Source organism: Phocoena phocoena, chromosome 13 (genome assembly GCF_963924675.1).
Source record: "Phocoena phocoena chromosome 13, mPhoPho1.1, whole genome shotgun sequence".
Taxonomy (NCBI): domain Eukaryota; kingdom Metazoa; phylum Chordata; class Mammalia; order Artiodactyla; family Phocoenidae; genus Phocoena; species Phocoena phocoena.
The window spans coordinates 75330399-75353896 of record NC_089231.1 but is presented as its reverse complement, the minus strand read 5'-3'; the positions used below and the strand labels follow the sequence as shown (position 1 = coordinate 75353896).

The 23498-nt window shown below is 46.1% G+C and overlaps 2 protein-coding genes across 4 annotated transcripts in view; both read right to left on the bottom strand.

Annotated features, from left to right (window-relative positions):
* Positions 1-2387: 2387 nt before the first annotated feature.
* On the bottom strand, positions 2388-9227 carry LOC136132424 (2'-5'-oligoadenylate synthase 1-like). The gene is given in 5 exon segments (XM_065889259.1): positions 2388-2547; positions 3374-3606; positions 6095-6279; positions 7945-8233; positions 9048-9227. Coding segments are annotated over 5 exon segments (1047 nt in total).
* A 5819-nt stretch (positions 9228-15046) lies between these two features.
* Positions 15047-23498, bottom strand: part of RPH3A (rabphilin 3A) — a 61093-nt gene continuing 52641 nt past the window's right edge. For all 3 annotated transcript variants that reach the window (XM_065889557.1, XM_065889559.1, XM_065889558.1), the window contains 5 exons: positions 21814-21870; positions 20962-21116; positions 17661-17742; positions 16211-16307; positions 15047-15177 (listed from right to left, as the gene is read on the bottom strand). In XM_065889557.1, coding sequence (XP_065745629.1) covers positions 15047-15177; positions 16211-16307; positions 17661-17742; positions 20962-21116; positions 21814-21870 — 522 coding nt within the window. The remainder of the gene's footprint in view (positions 15178-16210; positions 16308-17660; positions 17743-20961; positions 21117-21813; positions 21871-23498) is intronic.

Sequence of the window (23498 nt, the reverse complement as noted above, 5' to 3'; positions counted from 1 at the left end):
ACAGCAATGGTCAGAAAAATCCAAAAGCATAAAGTCCATCCCTGATCCTAAACCTGAAAGACTACAACTACTTTGGTACACATCTTTTCAGATGTTTTTCTAGGTTAACACACACATACACACAAACATAATTTCTTTCTCTCTCTCTCTTTTAATGGCATGACTATAATGGTTTTACTTTTTGATTAACAGACTATTTCTTAAGGCATTTTTAAGTCGATAGAAATATTGCGAGCTGTCCCTAGCTGTGCAGCTTTGAACACGAGTGTAACTGGGCATGCCTCAATGTCCCAATCTGTAGAGAGGGCAAACTTTTCTCACTCACAGAACTGCTTCTGAGGATAATCTGAAAGAAGAGACACAAAAGGGGATTTGAAAGGTATCAAATGCTGAGCAAAAATAAAGGACAGGGACTTCCCTCGCGGTCCAGTGGTTAAGACTTTGCTTTCCAGTGCAGGGGGTGTGGGTTCGCACCTGGAACAGTTCTTTGCTCAAAAAGATAAAAAGTTTTGGAAAGATGGAATTATAAAGTTGCCTGAAAAATGTTAGAAGGTAGTGGAACAAAAGGGTGATTACGTTGTTCAATAAAGTTCTTGGTAAAAATGAAAAATGGCTCTTTTATTTTTACTTGAAAACCGAAGGTACTTTTTGGCCCACCTAATGTGATCTCCTCCCCATTTTTTAGGGACATTTTATTTTGGTAAGGCTCTCAAACTGTGCGGGCTCTCAAACTGCTCGGAAATATGAACGGAGAGAGAAAGGAGCCCTGATACAGGACAAAGGCTGAAACCCCATGTGGCTGGGAGGGTGGAAGGCAGGTAGTACATCAAACTGCACCCCACACAACACTATAAAGCAACTACACTCCAATAAAAGTTAATAATAATGAAAAAAATAACTGCACCCCCTGGTGGGACTAGAGCACCTGACCACGCACGATGCTGAGTGCCCAGGGCGGCTCAGAGAACTCCACCCTCATATCTGTTGCTTCAACCTTAGTCCTTCCCAGTTTTATTTCCTCAGCAGGAAGTTGCCCAGAATGGGGACTCAGCTCTGGGCAGTCAGGAATTTATGACTCGGGTGCTTCAAATTTCATGAGAGCATTTCCGTCACCCCTTACACACTCGCTCCTCTGCTTCTGAACCTCATGAGCCAGCAGCTCCAAACTGCAGCACCCTTGAGCCTTCTGTCACCTGGGTCTGCCAGCTTTGCCCAAACTATCAGAGCTCAGCTGACAAATACTTATCACAAAAGGTTTTGAAACAAAATGCTTTACTGTTTCTTGTGGTCATTCAAGCAGTACAAATTTACAGCAAAACAAAAATCACAAAATTCAGAAAAGTATAAAGCTCACTCGCTCACCATGCTTTAATCAAATATACCCACTGAAAACATTCAGGTCTTCATGAAACCAACCATCACAAAATGAAATTAAAGAAAACCTACTAAGTACAATAACATAAAAACAAGTATCTAGGAATAATATGACAAAACACACTTAAGACCAATGCAGGGAAAAACTATAAAACATAGTTACAGAGTAATTCAAGAAGAGGAAAATTAATGGAAAGAAGCTCCAAGTTTGTGGATTGGGATTCTCAATAGATGTCATCTTCCCTGAACTAATTTATGGAATTCTAATCAAATGCCTCCCCGTATTTTGGGTGAAATTTCACAAACAGAATATAATATTAACATAGAAATAGAGCCAAGAGAAGACATTGGTTTGGATAAAAACAGAGTTTTCTACAAGATATTAAGAATTAACACCAGGCTAGAGTAATTAGTCAAGGTAGTATTAACTCAAGGATGCCAAAGTTGACCAATGGAACTACACAGACTCACACACAGACGGGCTCTGGACATATGTTAGAGGTGGCTTTTACAGAACAGTGGGGAAAGGATGGTCCCTTCAACAAATGCTGCTGGAATGTTTGGTGACTCAAGCAAGTGCCCAAATCTCAGTGTATTATTATGAGAACAAGAATAAGACCCATCTCACAGGGATGTTGGAGGACTCAAAGGAGGAACAGTAATATGGAGAAGCGAAAGACTGTTGCCCAGCTACACACGTGACCAGTGACTCAGGCGGTAAGAACATGCTTGATCTTTTGTGCTTCCTTAAGGGAGTTTTTATTGACTGGACTTTTGTAAATGCAATGTTGTTTTTGGTACCAAGACAGGGTGACAATGTGAGTTGGTAAGCCTATTGTCTAATCCGGGGATTCATTCTGGGGCAGAACACATGTGTAATTTTACATTTTCTAGTAACCACAGTAAAAGAGTACAAAGACAGAGATGAAATTCAATTTGATTTAATGCAGTATTTCTAGAAGTTGTTATTTCAACCTGCTATTAATATCAGGTCACATGAGGGAATCAGGAGGTCACACCGGCACCTTCCAGGTGCTGACTGGAGACCCATCCCAATTCTTACAGCATGAGTATCCCAGCCAGACTCTAACCTCTTGTGCCAGCAGCTGCCAGCTATATGGGTCTTTACCAGCCACATTTCCAGTAGGGTCAGCTGGGTCCAGAATCACAGGTCTGAAAAGCAACAGTTAGAGAGGGGCAGGTGAGTATGTGGGCTGTGTTGCGGGGGTCTAGAGCTCCTGGCAGAGCAAAATACTAACTTGGGCAGACTGGGACTTGGGGCAGCAGGAGGGGCCCAGGAGGGCACTGCTCCCTGGGGTGTGTCCTGAGTGCCCTCCCCTACGGTGGGCATTGAACACAAGGAGAAGGAGGCTTGCATTCGTGCCTTGATAGACCTGGGTTTGAATCTTACCTCTGCTCTTTATTAGTGGTGTGACCTTGGGCAGGTCACCTGAATCTCTAATCCTCAGTATCCTCATCAGTGAAATGGGGAGATTTGAATAACCCTACCTCAAAGCATGCTGTATGAGGATCTAGACAAGCATGTGAAGTGCTCAGAACAGTAACTGGAACATAATAAGGGGTCCATACATGTCAGTTTTAATAACCAAAATTTTACTATTCTGTTTGAGTGTGTTGGTCTTACAGCAAGCTCTTACTTCCTGGGAGCAGTCATTATTGTTGCTGTAGCTATTGTTATTTTAGTCAAATTTCAGGTATTTCACTCATTTTCTGTTAAGGTTTGGACAAGCTCTTATTTCTCCAAACCTCAGTCATCTGTAGAATGGTTAGCATAGTGCCTGCCTCACTGGATTGGAGGTTATTATTTAAATTTATTATTTAAATCAGATGGGAGGAGTGAAGTGCCCAGCACAGTGATTGACAACAGATGATGATCAATAAATATGGATCCCTCTCACTTCCTACATTTCCAAGGTGCCACAGCTGTATTCATGGGTTCATTTATGTGGGGAGCTAAGCCATGTGGGGGATAGAGTACCTGGGTTTTGCAAGTTGCCTTCTCAGGTATTGTCCAATAATAGGGTTTTCAAAGTCATAATACTTTTCCCAGTAGATGCAGAGGTGCTGGTGCTTCAGGACTAATTCCAAAACAGTCTGAAATCCCTGAGCTGTGCTGAATCCTGTTTCCATGCTTCCTTGCTCCCAAGCATAGACTGTCAGAAGCTCCAGGGCATATTGTGGGGGCAGTTTTTTCCCACGTCTCATCTTACACTGAGAAGAGGAAAAAAAATTAGGAAAATGAGTTTGTTCAGCTTTTATGTGAAGAAGAGTTAATGCCTATTCTTCTCAAACTATTCCAGAAAATTGAGGAGTAAGAGATGGTTCCAAACTCATTCTACACCAAAACCAGACAAAGATATGACAAAAAATTATAGGCCTGATGATCATAGATGCAAAAATCCTCCACAAAATATTAGCAAAGCAAATTCAACAATATATTGAAAGATCATACACCATGATCAAGTTGGATATATTCCATGGATTCAAGGATGCTTCTGTATCCACAAATCAATCAACATGATACATTTGCATTAACATAACGAAGGATAAAAAGCATATGACCATTTCCACAGATACAGAAAAAACATTTGAGAAAATTCAACAGCCATCTGTGATACAAACTCTTAACAAGGTGGGTATGGAGAGAACATAACTCAATATAGGCCTTATATGACCAACCCACAGCTAAACCATACTCAATGGTGAAGGCTAAAAGCTTTTCCTTTAAGATCAGGAACAAGACATATATGCCCACTCTCCCCACATATATTCAACATAGTATTGGAAGCCCGTCCATGGCAATCAGGCATGAAAAAGAAACAAAATGCAGGGACTTCCCTGGTGGCGCAGTGGTTAAGAATCCGCCTGCCAATGCAGGGGACACGGGTTCGAGCCCTGCTCCGGGAAGATCCCACATGCCGCGGAGCGACTAAGCCCACCCCGTGTGCCACAACTACTGAGCCTGTGTGCTGCAACTACTGAAGCCCACGGGCCGAGAGCCTGTGCTCCTCAACAAGAGAAGCTACCGCAATAAGAAGCCCGCGCACTGCAACGAAGAGTAGCCCCCACTCGCTGCAACTAGGGAAAGCCCACACACAGCAACAAAGACCCAACAGATCCAAAAATAAATAAATAAAATAAATAAACTTTAAAAAAAAATTAAAAAAAGAAACAAAATGCATCCAAATTAAAACAGAAGAAGTTACATTATTGCTATTTGCAGATGACATGATACTATACATAGAAAACCCTAAAGACGCCACCAAAAAACTTTTAGAACTAAAAACTGAATACAGGAATATTGCAGGATACAAAAATAATATACAGTAATCGGTTGCATTTCTATACATGAATAACAAACTATCAGAAAGAGAAATTTAAAAACAATCTCATTTACAATTGCATCAAAAAGAAGAAGAAAACTAGGAATAAATTTAACCATAAAGGTGAAAGACCTGTACCCTGATAAGACTTTGATAAGAGAAACTGAAGATGACAAAAATAAAAGGAAAGATATACCATGCTCATGGATTCAAGGAATTAATATTGTTACAATGTGCATACTACCCAAAGCAATCTACATGCACATCACTGTGGTATGTGATTTACTACTGCTGTGCCATGTTACTCTTTGCAAGTGAGAAAACAGGAGGGGCAAGATGTTAATTCATTTGCCCAAATTCAGACAGCTAGGAAGTGAACAGAAGAGTGTGTGTTGGGGGGTGGGGGCGTTAGCACTCATAAATTTGTTGAGTAATTACTTACTGAGAACCTATTATGTGCCAGGCACTGTTCTAGATTCTGGGGATACAGCAGTGAAGAAAATATACAAATCCCTTCTTTTATGTACATTTTTAGTGGGGAGACAGGCAATAAACAAATAAGCTCATGCAGAGGTCCTGAGGTTGGAGTAGAGTTTCCCTCTTGGAGGACTAATGAAGAGCAGAGCATGGCCTGGGGGAGTGGTGAGGGGGCAGAGATGGGGGTTCAGAGAGGTCGAGGGCAGATCCTGTGAGCCTCCCAAGTGACTTGGACCAGGGTGGGAGTGACTGAGGTGGTGATGGTTGATGATAATGGGTATATTTTAGATACAGGACCAAGCCATTTACAGACTGGCTGGATGTGTGTGTGTGTGTGCGTGTGTGTGTGTGTGTGTGTGTGTGTGTGTGTGTGTGTGTGTGTGTGAAAAAGGTAAGAAAGAGCCACGGTTTTGTCCAGAGTAACTGGAAGGGTGGAGTTATTATTTCCTGATACGGGAAGACCAGGAAGAATGAGACACCTGAGTCCACTGGCACCTGTCCCAGGCCCTACCCTTCTTCTCCCTTTCCTTTCCCCTCCTCCCCACAACCTCTACTCTTCCACCTTCTTCCTCTCACCCTCTCCCTCCTTGTTCCCTGCCTTCTCCCCTCCTTCATGCTCTTTCCCTCTTTTCATCTCTGTCCATCTCCCTCCTTCCTCCCCCATCCTTTCTGATTCCTCTCCTCCTCCCGCTCCTCTTTCTTCTCTTCCCCACTCCTCTCCCCTCCCCTCCCCTTCCTTCTTCCCCCTCCCATGCCTCATCCTTGCTTCCTCCCACACCTCCCCCTCCTCCTTCCCTCCCTCTATTCCACCCCTCCCTCCTCCTCTTGTCCTCACTCTCTTCCTTCTCTCCCTCCTCCTCCTCCTCCTCCGCTCTCTGTCTGGATGGGACATGCCATACCATTCGGTACCAGTGCTTCACAAGGCGGATGAGGCTCTTCAGCTTGGTTGGACGGTCCCTCAGGAAGGCTCGCTGCAGCTCCGTGAAGCAGGGGGAGAACTCGCCCTCTCTCCCCAGGAACTCGCACTCTTGGATAAGCTGGACGTAGACTTCAGGGTCAGGGCTGTAGCCTTTGATCAACTGACCTGTCGGGAGTTAATCCATAATGTGAAGATGTCAGCTTTTCTCTGAGTTTCTTTCAATCCCTCTGAGGAGACAAGCTCACTGACCATGGGGTGCAGTGGAAAGGTCAGCAGGCCCAGAGCCAGGAGGCCTGAGGGCCATCCCCAGTCCTCGCCACTCCCATCTCCACTGCCGTCACCCCATCCAAGCCAGCATCATCTCTCACCTGGACACAGCAGAGATGGCAGCAGCCTCCTTCCTGGATCCTCCACAGCCCATTCTCTACCCAGCACCCACAGAGGCCTTTTAAAACCTGATCCTTCCACTTCTTGCTTCCCAGGACATCTGAATAAAATCCAAAGTCCTCGCGGTGGCCCAGGAGGCTTGGTGTGACCTGTCTCCTGCCACCTCTGCCATCTCACCTCTTGCCTTGATCCCTTTGCTACTTACTCCCTTGGTTATTTCACTTCTTCAAATATGCCAAGCTCATTCCTGTCTCAGGGCCTTTGCACTTGCTGTTTCCTCTTCCTGGAGCCCCCAGATCTTCCCAGGTTTGGCTTCCTCTTATCCCTCGGGCCTCGGGTCAGTGGTCACCTCCCTTGTTGCCCTGTCTAAACACTCCCTCTAGGCCCCATCATTCTCTTTTGAATCACCATATTTAGTTTTTGTCACAACAAGTTATCTTTTCATTTATGGTATTTAAATTATTATTGTCAGGCTCCAGGAGAGAAGTTCCCTGTCTGTCTCATTTATGGCCATAGAACAGTGCCTTGCACATGGAAGGTACTCAGTGGAAATTGAGCCTCAGAGATACACTGCTTCCTGTCCCAATGTTCCTGCAGATTGTCTACAGATTCCAACCCTCAGGTAAATTTGATGATATTCCCTTATGCTTTGGATAAAAGATGAAATTAACATATTGTGTTTACACCAGATATATGCTGCCTCAGTGTTTTGGGATTTATCTATTTTTTTAAATTGAAGTCTAGTTGATTTACAATATTGTGTTAGTTTCAGGTGTCCAGCAAAGTGATTCAGTCACACATATATAAGATATATTATAAGGTATTGAATATAGTTCCCTATGCTATTCAGTAAAACCTTGCTGGTCATCTACTTTATATGCAGTAGTGTGCATCTTTTGCTGCCTCATTTATAGAAAGGTAAGATTCACACAAGTTGCCATAAGTAGAACTAGTAAGCCTGGCAGGTATTGTATAAGAAATGTCTTGGGCTTCCCTGGTGGCGCAGTGGTTGAGTCGGCCTGCTGACGCAGGGGACGCAGGTTCGTGTCCCGGTCGGGGAAGATCCCACGTGCCGCGGAGCGGCTGGGCCCGTGAGCCATGGCCGCTGAGCCTGTGCGTCCGGAGCCTGTGCGCCGCAAGGGGAGAGGCCACGACAGTGAGAGGCCCGCGTACCGCAAAAAAAAAAAAAAAAAAAAAAAAAGCCTTACCCCCAAATTGTACCAATTTGTTGTTTAATGTCACTGTGGTGGCTGAATACGACCCTAGTTATCTTGCTCCGAGAGAGATACTAAGATCTCCTCCTCATGTTGAAGGCATGTTTATGTTTTAATAGACTGTTGAACTGAGGAAGATTTCTGCTCAGAAACATAAAAAAAAAAAAAAAGAGGAAGAAGCCCTAACATAGGACAAAGGCTGAAACACCTTGTGACTGGGAGTGCTCACACAGGGCATCAAAGGCGGGCAGGACATCGAACTTTACCCCCTGGAGGAGCCGAGGGGACCTGAGCACAAAGCTGAGAGCACAGGGCTTCTTCCTTCACCGTTTCTGGACTTCAAACTCCACTTCAAATGTTTCCTCTCTTTGACAGGCGTCCAGCTGTCTCCTAATTTCCTTGATGAATCCTCTTCGGTGCTGAAGCTGTTCCTGAAAACTTGTAAGACTGGCGACGAAGACGACAAGGTCAGCATCTGATAGGCCCTTGAGGGTCGTGCCTTTGCCTGAGGAGCCACCCTAAAAAAGGTGGTGAGAATGAGAACTGACATTTATCACTGAGAAGAGCCTTCCTAAATAAAATGCTGAGAACAATCACTAACATTCTGAGTGCTAGCCACTGTTCTGAAGGCATTACCAGTCAACTCCTAGAATGCTCACAAGAACTCTATGATTTAGTTACTATTATTATCTGTTCTCATTTTCCAGATGGAGAAACAGATGCTGAGAGAGATTATGTATTGGCCCCATCACGCAGCTAGTAGGTGGCAGAGATACAATTCACACCCTGGTTGCCTTTTTACAGGGTCTGTGTTCTTTATTCCCTGTTCTTTTTGACCTTATATAATTAATACTGTAAACTGGACCATGGCTTATTTTACTTGATCTGCAAGCCCTGCAAAGTACTGGGAATTATGGATGATGAAATTGAGGCACAGAGAGGTTAAGTGACTCGCCCAAGATTTCACAGCAGCAGGTGCTCTCTGCTTTCAAAACTTATACTCTTAACCAGCTCATGAGTCTGCAGGAATGGTGTGTCCCCAGCCTGGTCGATGATTAGCAGGTTGTTGATACAGCTGGGCTTCAGTTTGCCTATCTCTGTGGTGGACGTGACATAGGTGGTTTATAAACTTCACCTGGGCATTTGTTAAAAACTTACAGGTGGAGGCCCTCACCCCAGAAGCTACTTTCACAAGCTGTGGTTATAGTTTTGGCATGGATATATCAGAAACCACCAGCCCCAGAGATCTCAGCCTTTTGCTCTCTCTCTGTCTCTGTGGAAACACTTGCTCATTCAGGCCCCTTCTCCCCAGCCAGGCAGTTCTGGACTCACCTTCACAACTTGGGACACCCGAACAGGGTGGGAGGCCCCTCGGAAACACCTCTCCTTCAGGAAACTGCAGATGATGTGGATGGCTTCATTGACCTGCGCGCGGAAATCCTTGTCTGGCAGGAGGCGGTCTTCGATGAACTTGTCCAGTTGGTTGGCTCGGGTCTTTCTAAGCTTCTTCATGATGCTCAGGCAGGGACAGGAGAGCCAGAGGCAGCAGAGTTGGCTGCCAAAACCTGTTAGTTTCTGCCTCTTCTGCTGCCTGGGTCTAAGGAGGCTGTTAGTTTCATTTTCTCGAAAGGGTAGAGCTGTGCCCTGAGTCTGGACTGACACTGGTTTCCTTTCTTTGAAAGGGAGGAGCCATAACCTTGTTCTTTGCCTTTAAGAAATCAGAAACCCCTTGGACCCTGTGTCTTCCAGCTCTTTCCCCTGCTCTCTGAGACTTACTCTGCCTTTATCCAGCCCCCTAGAACATCAGGCCTTTCTTCAGACTGTTCTGAAAATGTTGCTTTTCAACCCAGCTTAGTACCTCACCCGAGAGAAGTCATAAGTAAAAACTTTTGGGGGGGTTTCCTTTGTCTTTTTTTGTTACCTACAAAATTGGTTTATGGTCTCCTATGATCTTTACAGCAGTACCTGCATATTATAAAAAGAAAAATGTCAGAAAAATCAGGGAGCATAAAGACCATCCAGGATCCTAAACTTCGAAGACTACATCTATAAACATTTTGGTGGAGATCTTTCCAGATATTTTTTTCTAGGTTAACGCACACACACATACACACAAACTCTAACCATGTGTCTATTTTTTGTAAACAACATTGTCCTATACTTTTCCCCCTTTTGATTAATAGACTTTATTTCCTAAAGAAGTCTTGGGTTTAAAAAATAATTGAAGTACAGAGCTCACTTACGTCCTCTCTCCTTCCACCCATAGTTTCCCGTTATCAAATTTGGTGTGGTACATTTGTCGCAAGATGAATTGATATTGACATGTTATTATTAAATAAATTCAAAGTTTACTTTAGGGTTCACACTACGTTGTACATTTTATGGGTTTGCCAAATCATAATGTGTTGTCTCCACCAATTATGAAATCATTGCAGAATAGTCTCACCTGTTGCTTCACGATCTCTGAGTTTAGGTGTTTCTTCTCTTCTAATATATGCATTCAGTGCTAAAAATTCTCCTCTAAGCACTGCTTTCACTGTGTCTCTAAATTTTATTTTATTTTTTCTTTTCCTTGAGTGTAAAATATTTTTTCAATGTCTCTTGAGACTTTTAGACCCATGTGTGTGTTAGAAGTGTGTTATTTAATCTCCAAAGACGTTGGCATTTTCCAGATCTTTCTTTTCTTGATTTCTTGTTTAATTCCATTGTGGTAAAGAGCATACCTTGTATGCTATCTATGCTTTTGAATCTGTTAAGGTGCGTTCTATGGCCCAGATGGTAGTCTATCTCGGTGAATATCCCATGTGAGCTTGAAAAGAATGTGTATTCTGCTGTTGTTGGGTGAAGTAGTCAGTGCCAATTAGCTGTCTTTTTGAATCACCCTTGTCTTAACCAGCTCATCAATTAATCGACACTCCCCACTCCTTCTGTATAACATATTGACTTATGCCTAAGGCATGTGGATCCATGAAGGGGATGGGCATTCATCTATGTGACACTCTATACATACAGTTGGAATGTATGTTTATCAAAGATTCTGTTTGCTCCCAAATGCTTTTTGGGCAATTGTACTTGTTAATGAAATATATACTTTTGACAAAATATATGTAAATAAATCCAACATGAGTGCGAAAGCTATCTGTCCTTAGAAAACCAGCACTGAATTCTTTGTAAAGATGTAATAAAGCCTAGTATCATAAAACAGTGCAGAGAATTAGGTATGAGTGAGACAACTCTAAAATAACTGAGGGCATAATTAGAAAAATCCAGAATTAGGCCCTCATGTCTTTGCAGGTGACTTTACGTTCTTGTTTTCTTTAAAGAAACAGGAACAGGAAATTACAGATGGCTCATTCTTCTGTGTTTTATGCAAAACACATAATGCAGGACTGCAGTCAGGGGATCTGCCCTCAACGAGGTCTAGGTCTTCTTTGAATGACTGGGAAATGAAGGCATTATTTGTGGGCCCAGGGGACCACAAACGATGTCCTGCCTATACAGTTGAAGACCCACAGGAGGAAGGGACTTGCTCAAGCTCACATATCGTCCCCATTTTCCAGATGAGGAAACCGAGACTCAGAGAGGTTAGGTTCCACAGCTAGTAAGTGACAGGACCTGAATGTTGCACTGAGTGGATTAAAAAGCTGGTGTGCTTTTCTGGTCAGGTGATTTCTACCACACCACGTTGCCTCTTACACTATGTTTGGTTTCAGTGGGGAAAAAAAGAAAATTAGTCAAGTTAGGTGTACTGACATTTATGAAAACTTTCCTCATGTGTATTCATCTCAGCCTGTTAAGCATGTCCCACACTGAGGGAAGGAGATCTACCATCTCAGAGGTGGAAATTAGGCTTCTTCTCAGCTGCCCATGACTGACTGGTGGTGGCTGCCAGGGGTAGACTGCTGTGTTGAGAAGAATGCAGATGCTGCTAGTGGGTTCTGTGGGAAAAATGCCATATTGATTAGTGATCCACCATGAGCACAGGGAAAGAGCCGCGGCAAGTAGGGTTTCCTGCCATTCCGAGAGGCCTGTGTGGCCCTAACTGGCACCCCTCTCCACTTAGTGGCAGCTGACTGAATCGTAGGTAAAATGATGGACTTTTAGGGCAGTGGTTTGCAAAGTCACGATGGAGGTGGGAAGCCCAAGCCATCAACCAGGAAATATTTTCAAATATACCTCTGGTCCCCAGGGTGTAGCAGAATCTGCAGGAAGGGGCGATGGTGGCAGGGAGAGCATAGGTAGTTTGAAAAATATTTTCTCCCCAGGTGATTCTAATATGCCAACTTCTGCCCCCAACAGTGAGAACCACCCTTTTGGGAGTGAGAAAAGGAAATTGCCTCAAACTTGGCATGGAAGAGAAATTTCCGTTGGATGGAATTGTCAGCTCCTTCTGAGAAGCAACCAATCTTCCTGATGAGTTGCTTAAGCTCTTTAGATGTAAGCCGAAAATCTCACTTGTAGTGAGTTTAAAAATCCTTCTGGAAAGTTAGTTACTTTCCAGTTAAAAGTTAGCTCACTTTCAGGACTGTTGAGAATCTCACGTAAGGGGTCATTTCTGAAAAGGCTCATCGCAGGATGGAAAGTGCTTCAATATAAAAGAGGTGTTTGGTGATCTGCCTTCTTATAATCAGTGCATTAAGAGCATTTGCACAGGGGGTCCAACGATCTAGCTCCTTTCCTGGCACTGCAGCCATGAGATGTTGGATGTGCCCATTCCCTTCTCTGGGCTTTGGGTTATTCATCTGTCAGATAAGTGAGCTGACTGAACCAGGCTCTGGCTCAACTCTGTGGTCTCTTTCAGCCTTGAAATTATCTCATTCCATGACCACTAGGGAGTTTTCCCCAAGGTTGGGTTAGTCGGGAAAAGATGAGGATGCTGCCTTCTTATTGGGTGGACACCAGCAAAAAGCATTCTTCCAGGAGGGCGTGAGGTCAGTCAAGTTGGCTGGAGCCCACCTTTCCAAGATGATATCCATCAGAAAGCAAACTTCACGGGGGCAGGGACCGCATCTGCCTTGTTTACTGCTGTATCCCCAGTGGCTGGAACATGGTAGATGCTCATTAACTACTGACTATCCAGGTAACATCATGTGTGTTGGTGGGGAGAAAGAGCTTCCAGAAACCAGAGAGGAAAAACCCAGGCCATCAGTTTTCCTGGATATTCCTACTTTATTTTTGGCTACATCATCACAAAGAAAGGCGATGGGTGGTTCTGCATGCACCAGAGGGCGTGTGTGTGTATGTGTGTAGTATGTGTGTGTGTGTGTGTGTGTGTGTGTGTGTGTGTGTGTGTGTGTTCTAGCAGAAAGGTGCTTACATTTATCAGGGAGGGGGCGCGCCTGGACAGAGGTACTGTGAGCTAGCCGCATGCTGAGTCCAGCACCAATGCCAGCGTTAGGCCTGGGAGACACAGCCAGCATGCTTTCTCCTAAGGGCAAACCATGAACAGGAGGCGGGCTGACAGTGGGCACTCCAAGGGGGCCACTGGAGAGAGAGGGTCAGGAGGGAAGATGGCAGCCAGGAAGCTGCTGGCCATCGTGGAGAAGGCGAAATACCTGGGGTCTAGAAAATGGTTATTCAAGGCAAGAAATCAATGACTTCCAATAACTTGTCAAGGGAGCTAGGGGTGGAGGGCCCAGAAATGGAAGGTTAAAAGATGTGTGTTTGGAGAAAGTGAGAGTTTTAGTGTCCCTCTGGCTACTTCTATAGATAATGGTGGGGTACTGGAGAGGGGGGGCAATTTTCATGAAGGAAGACTTACTGGAAATTGGGAAAAATCAAACCTTTCTTACAGGGCACTGAAGATGACCAGATCGTGAACCTTATAATGTTTGTCCTCGTTGCCTTTTCCTCCTTTGAAAAAAAAATTTTTTTTTCTTAATTTTTAGGAAGAAAGACTGAACAATTCATGATGGAACAAAAGCCTTTGGTGTCAGGATCTGTCACTCTCTAAAGTTTTATGTCCATGATGGTGTTTTGTTCTCCTGACACAATGAAGAGGGTGCAAGAGATAGAGAGACAGAGAGACCAGAGGCGATTCTGAGTGAGAGACAGGATGCAAGAGAGTCTGAGAGAGAGAGAGAGAGAGAGAGAGAGAGAGAGAGAGAGGTGGGCGGGGGGGTCATTTGTTCATTTAGCTAAGAGCAAAGGAAGGAGAAAGGCTAGGGGCTTTGGAGAGGCCTCCTGGAACCCAGACCTCTGGTTTAAACATGTTCTGTGCCCACTTGGGGAGGCCAGGGGCTGAGAAAGCCCCTCTACGGGGTGTCTCCACAGCTTGCAGGATGCTGCCATGCACCCACGGCAGCGCCAGCAGCAGCCCAAGGCCCGAGGACACCCGGCTCTGCCAAGGGGAGAACTGGGTGGTTGTAGAAGCTTAGACCTACGTGGAAGTTCAGGGATTTGCCAGTTTCTCAGCATTTGCTGGTCAGGCTGGTGAGAGGTGGCGAGGAGGTGAGGCTGTGTTGCGATACACTTTTTTGCTTTTGCTATTTTACCCCCTCAGAGAGGAAGAAAGGAGAAGGGGCGAGAGGTGGGAGTAGAGAGAAGAGGTGAGAGGGTGAGGAAGGGAGAGGTGAACGTGGCCTTGGGCTAAGGGAAGGGGAAAGAGGAGAAGGGGGGAGGTGGGTGGTAGAGAATGGGAGCTCGTTTCTGCTAGGAAGCAAATAGGGGACATCCTGAAAGAGGGGGCGGCTACCCAGTTCCTTTGGGTATTCTGCATGGTCATTTCTTGATGCACCTGGAGCCGGGAGGGTGTGTTCCTAGTCACCGGGGAGTTTAAACATGGGGGTCTGTTTTGTGGCAATTGGGGTGTATGATGTGAAGAGGTGGAGGGACCTGAGATGCTCTATTTCTGCCCAATTGCTTATCCTCACAGCCTTGTCTGGCTCTGCTGACAACTGAGGGTATAGGTGGATGTCGACATAGGAAACAAGTTGTGTGTGTGTGTGTGTGTGTGTTATGTGCGTGTGTCCAAGGCCAGGAGGGTCTACAAACAGTCCTAAATGATGAAGAGCCTCTGTAATTTACCCAGGCTGAGAGGTTGTTAAATTAACAACCTCCTTGTGAAAATCTCCCCATCCCCATCCCTATGGCTCCATCCTGGAGGGATCAGAGAGGGGCTGCATTCAGAGCCCGCATTGCAGTGTTGAGGAGAGGGGAGGTTTTTGGTGGCAATGTCCAAGGTGCGGGGGAGACTTCAAAGGCAGGCTCCAGGAGTGATGGGGTTGGGGGAGGTGTAGAGAAGAGAGACCAGAGTGCAACGGGCAGCTGGGACAGGCTGTGGGGTGACGGGGCATAGGCTGGGGCATGGAGGTGGGGACCTGGGCGCCATCCTAATCGCTTGACACGTGGTTCTCATTCTGTAGCTGGTGCCAGCGTTCTATCTTCTTGTCCTTGTTTTTCAGACACTCGTACCAGTGTTTTAAGCGCTCTCCCTTGGCTGAGATCCCCAGCTGGCAGCCTCCTGGAGGACAAGATGGGAAGATAGGGGCGGGCGGTCAGAGTGGAGGGATGCACGGGAATCTCATTCTGGACCCAAATGTCTAGTTGGGGAAAAACTGCCACCAAGCAGTGACCCACCCCGGCTCCAGCCACTTGGGATCCATTCTCTCTGGAGGTTGTGTTTATGATGTTATTATTACTACTGGCTTTCTCTGCCTACAGACTACCTACTCAAGAACCTGCAATGGCTCCCTACTGTGGCATCAAGTCACAGCTTCATTGTCTATTTTTAAAGACCTTCTTTAAGTCACCAATCCACTCACTGAAATTCTCTCTCACTACTTCTGGTACTCATCATCTATTTCCAGAGAGTCAGTTTCATCACCCTGCTCAATCCTGCCTGCACATCTTTGCTCTTGCTGTATCCGTTGTCTGGAATTCCCTCCCTACTCCAGCTGTAATGACTGTTCTTCCTCATTATTTGGAGGGGGACTGGGAACAGGAGAACCTTCATTCTGGACTTGCAAATAGATTAAGGAGACTTCCTTTGCACCCTATTTTCTTTTTCTTTTTTTTTTTTTTTTGCGGTACGCGGGCCTCTCACTGTCGTGGCCTCTCCCCTTGTGGACTACAGGCTCCAGATGCACAGGCTCAGCGGCCATGGCTCATGGGCCCAGCCACTCCGCGGCATGTGGGATCTTCCCGGACCGGGGCACGAACCCGTGTCCCCTGCATCGGCAGGCGGACTCTCAACCACTGCGCCACCAGGGAAGCCCTGCACCCTATTTTCTGCAGAGGCCACACGCTCCACTCTTCTGTAATTTAATTATTCTGCTGGAGGTGTTTTGTTCAGCAAATAACCAATCGTGATCCAATCTTCCCAGCTTTGTAAGCCAAACTGGACCCAAGTGAGGACCATGGGTCCCGACTTAGCGTTTGGACAATGTAATTACCAAAGTAAAGCAGTGCCCTCAACCCTGTGCATTCCTGGGTAAGGCTCCCCCCTCCTGGGAGGATAGAGGATAGGGTTTTCCCTGGGAGCTGGGAGCACTCACCGATGTAATCATTGGACTTGCCAATGTCATAGTCCCAGACTGAGATGTCCAGTGACTTCTTCGCCAGGTCACTATGCTTGATGTCGTAGAAAAATTCCTAGATGCAGCAGAGGAAGACATGTGAGTGACAGGGTTCTCTGAGCCTTCGGCATCGGAAGCTAAGAGGCTGAGTCTTAGGGGTTCATGGACCAAGGGGAGGACCTTGTACTGGGTATCTGGAATCAAAGGGGCCTTTACCCCAGGCCTGAAGAACCCCTCTCAACTAACACTCCGTATAATAAAGCCCCCCAGACCCTATAATTCTCTTTTCAATGACACTGCTTGAAGTTGAGAAGACTGGTGGGGTGTTTCTAAGAGGGCTGGTCCTGGGCAAGTTTCCTTAAAGGCAGATAGCCATGAACTCAGTCCTTCCATTCTGATAGCTTCTGAAGTGGTTTTCCTCACTCTCCATTGTTCAGAGATTAAAGGTAGTTGAGGGTTAGGTGCTTATGTTTTCAGATAATCTGATTTTGTCAGTAACTCTTCTGCCTAATCACAAAATTCATTCCTGTTCATCTTTAAAACGAACAAGGAAGCAAAAAAAAAAAAAAAAAACCCCACAAAAACCCATAACCAAAACTTGTTATCTATCTACCCAAGAATGACCACTGTCAACATTCCCCATGTGTGACCATACTGGTGTCTGTTTTGAAAAATTAATATGAATTTTATACCATATGAAATATTTGAATATTGTATTATAGAAATATAATATGAATATACTGTACTGTGGCTTCCTTTTTCCATTTTATAACATATGGTAAAAACCAACTTTGCATGTTAGCAGGTTTTTTTTCCTACATCACCACTTTATTTTTATTTAATTTTCTTTCTGCATCACCACTTTTATGGCTTTGTCTAACAGCTGTGTGGCTGGACCTAACCTAGTGCTCAACATTTGAGTATTTAGATGCCTGACAAGTCAACAGTGTGAATACAGAGGAATAAGCACATTCAATGGGTATCTAGATAGTGGCTTTAGCAGGACTGGATGCACTGAGGATGGAGGGAGAGGGAGAGGGAGAGGGAGAGGGAGAGGGAGACGGAGACGGAGAGGGAGAGGGCAGTGCCAACTGGGTGGGTGGTAAAGGGGACAACTGACCCTATTTATTTGCTCAAATATCAGTATTATATACTATTAGAGTTGGTAAAGACACTGGAGATGATTTAATTCATTCTCTCTCCAAATACAGTGTCTTCCCTATGACATTCCAAATCTATAGGCTTTTGTTTTAGGCTTGATTTCCTCCAATGATGAGGAACTCATTCCTTCTTTAGATAATTCAAGCTGATCTATGTAAGAAAGTTTTTTTTTTTTTTTTTGTGCCTTACAACTTTCTAGCAGGGAATTTGTTCCTCCCTCACATATAGGAACTATCCCAGAGCATGGCAAAAAATGGGGCAGCCTTACCTCATTAAATTCAGGATTCAACGTTTTCTTCTTAATTTGAGTCTTATGTTTGGCTTTCTTTCCCATATCTGGTTTCAGCCAGCTGAGAGGAGACATGAGAGGCTATTGTGGATGAAGTTTAATGAATAAGAACAGCCTCTTAATGACCCCAAAGGTCCTCCCAGTGTCAGGAGAATAATGAACAGATCAGAAAGTGAATCTACATTAATAATGACCAATGTGCATCAGAGCATCTACTTGGTGCCAGGCATTACCTAAGCACCTTATGCATATTTAATCCTCAACAAACCCTAGATGGTACAACCACCCATTTACATATAAGGAAACTGAGCGTTCAGAGTGAAGTTGAGACATGTGCCTCTGGTCACACAGCTGGGGACTCAACCCAGCTGTTGCCTCTGGAGTCTGTGCTCTTAGCTAGGACTTTCTCCCAATGGATCATTGAGAACCTGGAAGATGGTGCCTGGGGCTTCACTACTGATTATCTCTTAAGCTGCCCCCAGGTCCTGGGGAGATGATGAGGGTATGGACAAAAGGGAGAAGATGCAAATCTGATTACGATCAGTCTCCTGTACAAAACTATTCCATGGCTCTCCTTTGACCTCAGGGTGAAGTTCAAAATCCTTAATGTGGCCGTAAGGCTCTACGTGGTTGGGTCCCTGCTCCTGTCCAGCCTGATCTTGTGCCACGTGCTTCACCCCACACCCCATTCACTCTCCTTTCCATCCCAGGGCCTTTGCACATACTATTTCTTCTGCCTAGAAGGCTCTTCCCCCAGTGTAGACACAATGCATGACACGTAGTAGGTGCTCAATCAATATTTTCTGGGCGAATAAATAAAATGGGCTAAAAACTCTTATGAGTTAGGACAATTGGATTCTGATGCAAGCTGTCACTAGCTGTGCAACTCTCAACATGAGTGTAACTTCGGCATGCCTCAGCGTCCCAATCTGTAAAGAAGGCAAACTTTGCTTTCTCACTCACAGAACTGTTTTTGAGGATAATCTGAAAGAAGAGATACAAAAGGGGATTTGAAAGGTACCAGATGCTGAACAAGAATAAAGGGCAATTCTGACTTTAAAAAACTTTACTGGATCTTAAATTGGTTAATGATCTCCTGTTTTCTTTTTTACAATGCCCACCAGGGCAGCTGATTCACTGGTGACCACTGCAACTCTACTTCTTCTGGAGGGTTGGGTAGATGGGAGAAGGGGTGGTGGGGAGAGTTATTTAAGAAAAACAATTTGCATGTGTCTGGGATGCAGTGGAGTACAGGACAGGAGCCCAGGAGCTAATGTTCTCTATTGGACCATGTGGAAAAATTAGAAAATTACACGAAATTACTCCTAGAAATCAAACGCGTTCCAGACATGTGTGTTCTTTTGTTAACTAAAATCCTCTTGCAAAGAAAATCTGGAGCAAAGTCCACTGTGGCCTGATTTGTAGCCATGACCTTAAGGGAAGCATTGATTTCTATTGTCAGAGGCAGTGCGGATGGGGGAAGGAGTGTCTCCCAGGTTGGACAGATCATTAATAAACACTCTTTGCCATAAGTAAGATAGTGATAGTAATTATTTATAACAATAATGGCAGGTATTTGTTGAGCACTGACTCCAAGAAAATGTATCTCTCAGATCTCCAACTGCAGGGGGAGACTGACAAGCTGCTGGGCTCTGAATTCACCACTATGTTTTCACGTGGCCATGCTCCCCACAGGCTACTCTCAGCCAGTACCTGAGCCAGCAGCGACAGTAGGCAGCCCCATTTCTGGGAGATGCAGGGCTCCTCTAATGGGCGACTGCGCTCAAGGATTCCGCACCACAATGGTTGAAACTTAACAGAACTGCACTGCAGTCTAAGACTCTTCCTGCCCAACCATCCCCCCACTGCCCCCCAGGAAGCAGACGTGCACCAGGCCTGTTGTCTCTATGGTCCTCCTCCAGCTCTCTCTCAATTTTCCTTCCCAGGTGCTTTCCCCAGCAAATCTCTCAGCATCTCATCTAGTCTTGGTGTCTGCTTCTTGGAGGGCAGGACCAAATGACCAATACTACTCTTCCCATTTCATAGATGAGGACATAGAGGCCCAGAGATGTTAAGGCATGAGCCCAAGGTCACACAGCTGGAGAATATTGAAGACTATTGGATCTGGGATTCAAACCCGGGCAGTCTGGATCCAGAGCTCAGGCTCTCAACAACAACCACATAAACACACATTTTACTGCCACAAGCAAGGCAGAATTCTATTCAGAGTAGCTAAATGTTTCTGTACCAGGCGTAATTTTATTCCTTTTATATGGTATCTCATTTGAGCCTTATGGCCACTCTTGGAAATAAGTGGACTTGTTTTTTCCACTTTACCAATGAAGAATCTGAGGCTCAGAGACATCAAATAACTTGCTTACAGTTACACAGCTGGTAGCTGGCAGAGACGGGAGGTGCATATCCCATGTCTGATTCAATGGCGGCTTGGAGAATGTGCCTGAAGGACCTCCAACTACAGGGAACATAAATGACCAAGGCCCCAGCTGCCGCGCTTGGAAATCCATGCCATGTTTGTGCCAAGCCACACTCCCAGCTGACTACCGAACATGGCAGGGATACCTATGGCAGGCCTACTCCTAGGAGACATGGGCCTCATGTGATGGCCAATTTTGGCTTGAGGACTTCCTGATGGCTTTGCTGAACTTGCATCTGGGATGCTTCCACCCACCCCTCCCTCCCTCGTCCCCTCACTTAGGGTCAGACTCGAATGGCCGTCTAACTGCTGTCCCATTTCCCCTGCCTTTCCCCTACTTTCCCTCACATAGGCATTTCTCCTCTGTTTAATCCCCTGTTGGCATCTTCTCAGAGGACCCAGAACACAAAGTCTCTCTTATTCCCCATGACTGAGATAACTGGAATAACCCCAAAGCCTAAGGTCTTTTCTTTGAGCATTTCCAGACTGAATCCAGAAAAAGTCAGGTTGCTTCTTTGGTGGTGGGGCTCTGGACTCTGGAGGGATGTGTTGCTGATTCCCAGGCGCTACAACTGGGATTACTGTAACCTTGCCGACCACCCCTCTCCCACAGGAGGAGAGCCACAAAACTTCTCACATGGGTGGGTGACACACCAGGCTGACTGAGACTCCAGACTCACACTCACCAGTTCTGGGCATCCATCTCACTGTGTGACCTTGGGCAGGTTCTTTGCCCTCTCTGGGCCTCAATGTATAATGATCTTGGGGAAGCTCTCTGGTTCTCTCTTTGCAAGGATCTAGGACCCGCCTCTGGGGCCCATTTACAGTCCCCAGACATTGACTCACAGCTTGACGAATGGATCTGAGTAGCCATTGGCGTCCATGGCCGCCAGGTGCACGCAGCGTATGATGCCCACGATGAGGCCTCCCTGCTGTGTGCTGTACATGAGGGACACCAGGATCTTGCCGCGTTCCTCTGTGTCACCAATACGCTCCACCTGCTGCAGTAGGAGAAGAGGGTGTGTGGGCCTAGGAGGGAAGGGGTCTGGGCAACGTGGATGGCGACCATTAAAGAGAGAGTCTGTGGAAAGTAGGAGGAGGTGGGCCAGTGCTAGTGCAATCAGCACTACAGACAGAAGACACCCCAGACTCCAGGGAGGAGCAAATGATGAAAGCCAAGGGGCCCAGTTCTAGGCACATGGGGGCCAGTGGCTTTACTCTTAGACACGGACTGACCCTGACTCTGATCACAGGCTGAGCTTGACCCTGAGTCCAACGCGACTCAGACTCCCCCACCCACCCAGTTTCTCAAAAGTGCAGTCCTTGGGGCCGAGGGCATGGTTGTGAAGCCCAACTCCAGTCTCCGCCAGACACACAGCTCAGAGAACCTGCCCTGCATCCCCATGGAGGGAGCGTGGCATTGCTCTAGTGCAGCAGAACTGCCAGCAGAGCTTTTCTGCCAACAAGGTCAAGGGTGTCTCTCGGGTATGAGAGGATGGGGCTTCCCCCACCTTGGGGGCTCCAGGTGTGAAAAGCATGCTCCTGGTCTCATGTTCTAATGCCTTGGGCAAGGGCACCTCTCATGGTGAACCAACAGGCAGGTGGTTTGGGGTAAAAGAGTGGGAAAGGGGCCAGGGAGGGAGAGAAAAGGGAGATGCCAGACCCCGACTGTGGCTTCAACGCCCACTCAGCGCTCACCTCCTCCTCATAAAGGGCCATGCCTCGGGCTGACCCGGTGGTTCCAGCACGCTTCATCTTGAGGAGGGAGACAGAAAGGAACAATAACATTGTCAATGGGGCTCATCTCCCTACACAAGAAAAACCAGAAACACCTTCTCTCCTCCACTGGCATCCAGAGCCATGAGGATGGGTTCTCCAAGCTTCTGTGGCCCTCCAGCTTTCCCCCATTCAGCTAAAATGTATATAACATTAACCATTTGAGAGACCATGTTAATGCACAACAGCCTATTGATGTAGGTTGTATTACTATCCCCATTTTACAGATGATGACACTGAGGGTCACAGTGGTTAAACCACTTGCCACAACCAATAAGTGGCAAAGTAGCCCATACACAAAACAGATAAGATTTTGTCTGCTCTGGATGAAGTGGCACAGGGGCCACCAGGTGCTTCTTCCCCCATGGCTCCTAAGGCCCTTTTGCAGGATTCTAAGGCTCTGGGGAACACAATGTGAAAAGCACTGGTTAAATCCAACCTCTCCACTTTTATAAATGAGGAAAACTGAAGTCCAGAGGAGAGGGGTCAGAGCTTATGAGGTCCCTGTCCTTAGTGGGGCAGAAGAGGGGAGTTGGTGGTGGGAGGTTTAAGAGCAAAGGAGATGATCAGCAGGGTTGTGGGGCCAGTGCGGGCCTGTCCTGCCACCTCTGTGCCTCTGAGGCTGGCTGCGTCCATCACAGCGAGATGGCAGACCCAGGAGCTGACCAACTGGACTCACTGAGTGACGGAAGGATGACAAAGCCTGAAGAGCCAACTGTTACCCGGCAAAGACCCAGAGGAAAGGCTTCATTCCTAGGCACATCTAATGATTTACTGGGAGCCTGGCATTCGGTGTAAATTCTTCCTTGCAATTTTCCCTGTTGTGTCCTCCTTTGTCTGTGCTATAAAATATGGTGCAGCACGCAGATAGTCCATCCTCAGGCTGGCCATCTGGTGGGAGGACGCTGCAGGAGTCCCCCTCCCACCCCACCCCCCGGCTTCCCAATGGGGCGCTGGCCCACTGCCCAGGGGGAACAGGCACGCAGGTCATTGCAAGAAAGCTGGGCTCTGGCTGGTGCCTGAGAACACGGTCACTGACTTGCGGTATGACCTTGGCAACTCGCTCCTCTTTTTGGGCCCCAGGTGGCTCAGATGTAAAAAAGGGTAGGTTGGATTATGTCTAAAAATACAGATTGCTAGGTCTCACCCTATCTTGCTAAGTCAGAATATCCAGGGAGATCCCCCACAGAATCTATTTTGTAAAGCTCTGGTTTTAAAATCTCTAGTTGATTCAGAGGTGTAGCCCAATTGGACAACCTCGATTTGGTTCTTGTTCTTTCTCAAAAGGTGAGTGTCACATCTAACAATAACAGTTTTAATGCTTTACATGTACTTTTACATTAATCCTTAAAAGACCCTATGAGGTTGGTACTATATTATCCCATTTTACAGACAAGAAAACTGAGGCACAGATAGGTTAAGTCATTTGACTCAAGTTATACTATAAGTGGCAGAAACTGGGACTCAATCCCAGTCTGGCTCCAGAGCCCATGCTCTTAAGTGCTATGGTATCCTGCCTCCTGTGTATCTCTATGATTCTTTATGACTTCTTGACTGACAGGTGGGTAAGGCAGTATTATTTACTATAATAACAACAGTTAATTTAT